Genomic DNA, 1,917 nt, shown 5'->3' with positions numbered 1-1,917 from the left:
ATCTCAGAGGATACGAATTCCTAGACACCGGTCCCCTGTTCTACTTGTGAATTTGCTCCAGATATTTGATCAAATTACGGTAAAAACCACCAAACCAGCTCGATTTTACCGCGTAGTCCACAGTTTATGTTTCCCCATTTCTTATGGGGATTCACGCTCTCAAAATCCGACAGTAATAAAGAGTGCATTTGTGACCTTTTTCCACCCACAACTCCACAAGCCAAGTGGCAATTTCGTCAATCAACTGTATAACGATACCGTTCAAATTCGGACAAAATTTAAATGCGAAAACACAGCCTTATCCTATCCTCGTGACTACCTTTTTTTTCTATAAATATCCCTATCTCTTCCTTTTCCCTCCCATTAACATTTTTCTCTCTCTACCGAAGAAAAACAAAGCCCTTTCTCTTTCAGTCTTTTCAGGTTTCTCTTACTGCCATGGCCGAGGAAGCGCAGAACGGTGCATCGGCTAATATCGCCATCTCCGGCGTGTTGATTCAGGTGTCCGTACCGGCGTCGAAGGCTGAGGAGGCAGTGACCTTCTATAAGGCGGCTTTTGGTGCAGAGGAGGCGAGTCGTGCATGCTGCTCCAAGCGCAAGGCTGAGCAGGAGCAGCCCTCTCTACTCTGTGCCGAGCTCAAGATCAGCGACACCTCCTTGTTAATCTGTGGCCAGCTGGAAGATTTAGCTCCTGTGTATGTATTTTTCTCAGATCCGATTCATTAGTGCTTTTTTTTTTTTTTTTTTTTACCTTAGACAGAACTACTAAGCTTCTCGGTTTTCTCGCTGACTGTTGCCTGTTTGTGCTCTGGATCATGTGGTATCTTCTCTGTTTATTTATTTTTTTGTTTAGATTTGATAGTTATTATACATTGTGTTCTCTTGTACCAGAGCAATTAGGAAAAATGTAGCTCATAGTGCACTGGTGCTATTATTTTCGCTATGAGGCTCCAGAATGTTTAAATATTTCTATCGTCTCTACATTTTTTTGTGTATATTTCACCATTTTTTAAAATAAGTTGTTAGATCTTGTAACAAATCGTCGTCTTTCTTTGATATTTTCACTGTTCTGTTGCCTTGAGCCCTTAAAAATTCTTCTTCCCTCTTTTTGCACCAGCAAGGAAGGAACATCCCCGTCAGTGCGGATTCGGGTCCAAGTTGATGACGTGGAGACAGCAGTTGGTAAGGCAGTGAAGGCTGGGGCCCAGTTGCAGGGAGAGATCGGTGTTGACGAAACAGCATGCGGCGGTGGGGCCCTAGGAAACCTGGTGGACCCTTTTGGTGTGTCCTGGATCGTTGTTTCTCCAGCAAAGGCCGCTGAGGCTGAAGCCTGATGATTGAACTGGAGGTTCTTTTGTCGTAGTACCCGGTGAAGGGACTTTTATATTTTAGTAGTAGTGTAATAGGGGTAGATGTTGCTTTGCTGTGTTTTGTTTAGTCAAAAGGTGTGATGCTTAGTGAAAGACAGTTGATAGTTGCTCTTTAAATGTCCTATAATTGTAACTGATGGTAAAAGACTTGTTGATGTTGGTTTAAGATAATTGGAATGGCGTTTTCTTTGTTTCTTTTTGTTGAAATCCTAAATGCAATTGCGGGACCCACTTTTGGCTATTCTTATTTGTCCGTTAGTATTTTAGAACCGGGCACTTGTCACTCTGTCAGTTAAGCTGCTTCATTATCTTGATTTTTTATGCTTTTGCATTTATTGTGGTTAGCGTATTATCCGTGATGTGGGTCCAAGGTTTACCCATATGTCGCTGTTAGCTTTTATGATTTCGATTTGAATATTTCAAATGGCAACTTTGAATTTTCTCTTTGTTTAATAAATCGACCAGGCAATGGATGACGGTAGCAGCATGACGTTCGTTTTTCATGTAATTTGAAATTTTTTGTTGACTTGCTTGAATTTAATTTTGA

At 41.4% G+C, this 1,917-nt stretch overlaps 1 protein-coding gene across 1 annotated transcript; it reads left to right on the top strand.

Moving 5' to 3' along the window:
• Window positions 1-308: 308 nt before the first annotated feature.
• On the top strand, window positions 309-1,556 carry LOC144554399 (Lactoylglutathione lyase / glyoxalase I family protein). The gene is made up of 2 exons (XM_078302724.1): window positions 309-695; window positions 1,118-1,556. Exons 1-2 carry the CDS (start codon window positions 439-441, stop codon window positions 1,332-1,334), a joined length of 474 nt encoding a protein of 157 aa, XP_078158850.1. The 5' UTR covers window positions 309-438; the 3' UTR covers window positions 1,335-1,556.
• Window positions 1,557-1,917: the final 361 nt, after the last annotated feature.

Source organism: Carex rostrata, chromosome 1 (assembly GCF_964058835.1).
Source record: "Carex rostrata chromosome 1, lpCarRost1.2, whole genome shotgun sequence".
Lineage (NCBI taxonomy): Eukaryota > Viridiplantae > Streptophyta > Magnoliopsida > Poales > Cyperaceae > Carex > Carex rostrata.
Note: the sequence above shows the minus strand (reverse complement) of the source record. Positions and strands in the feature narration are given on the sequence as shown.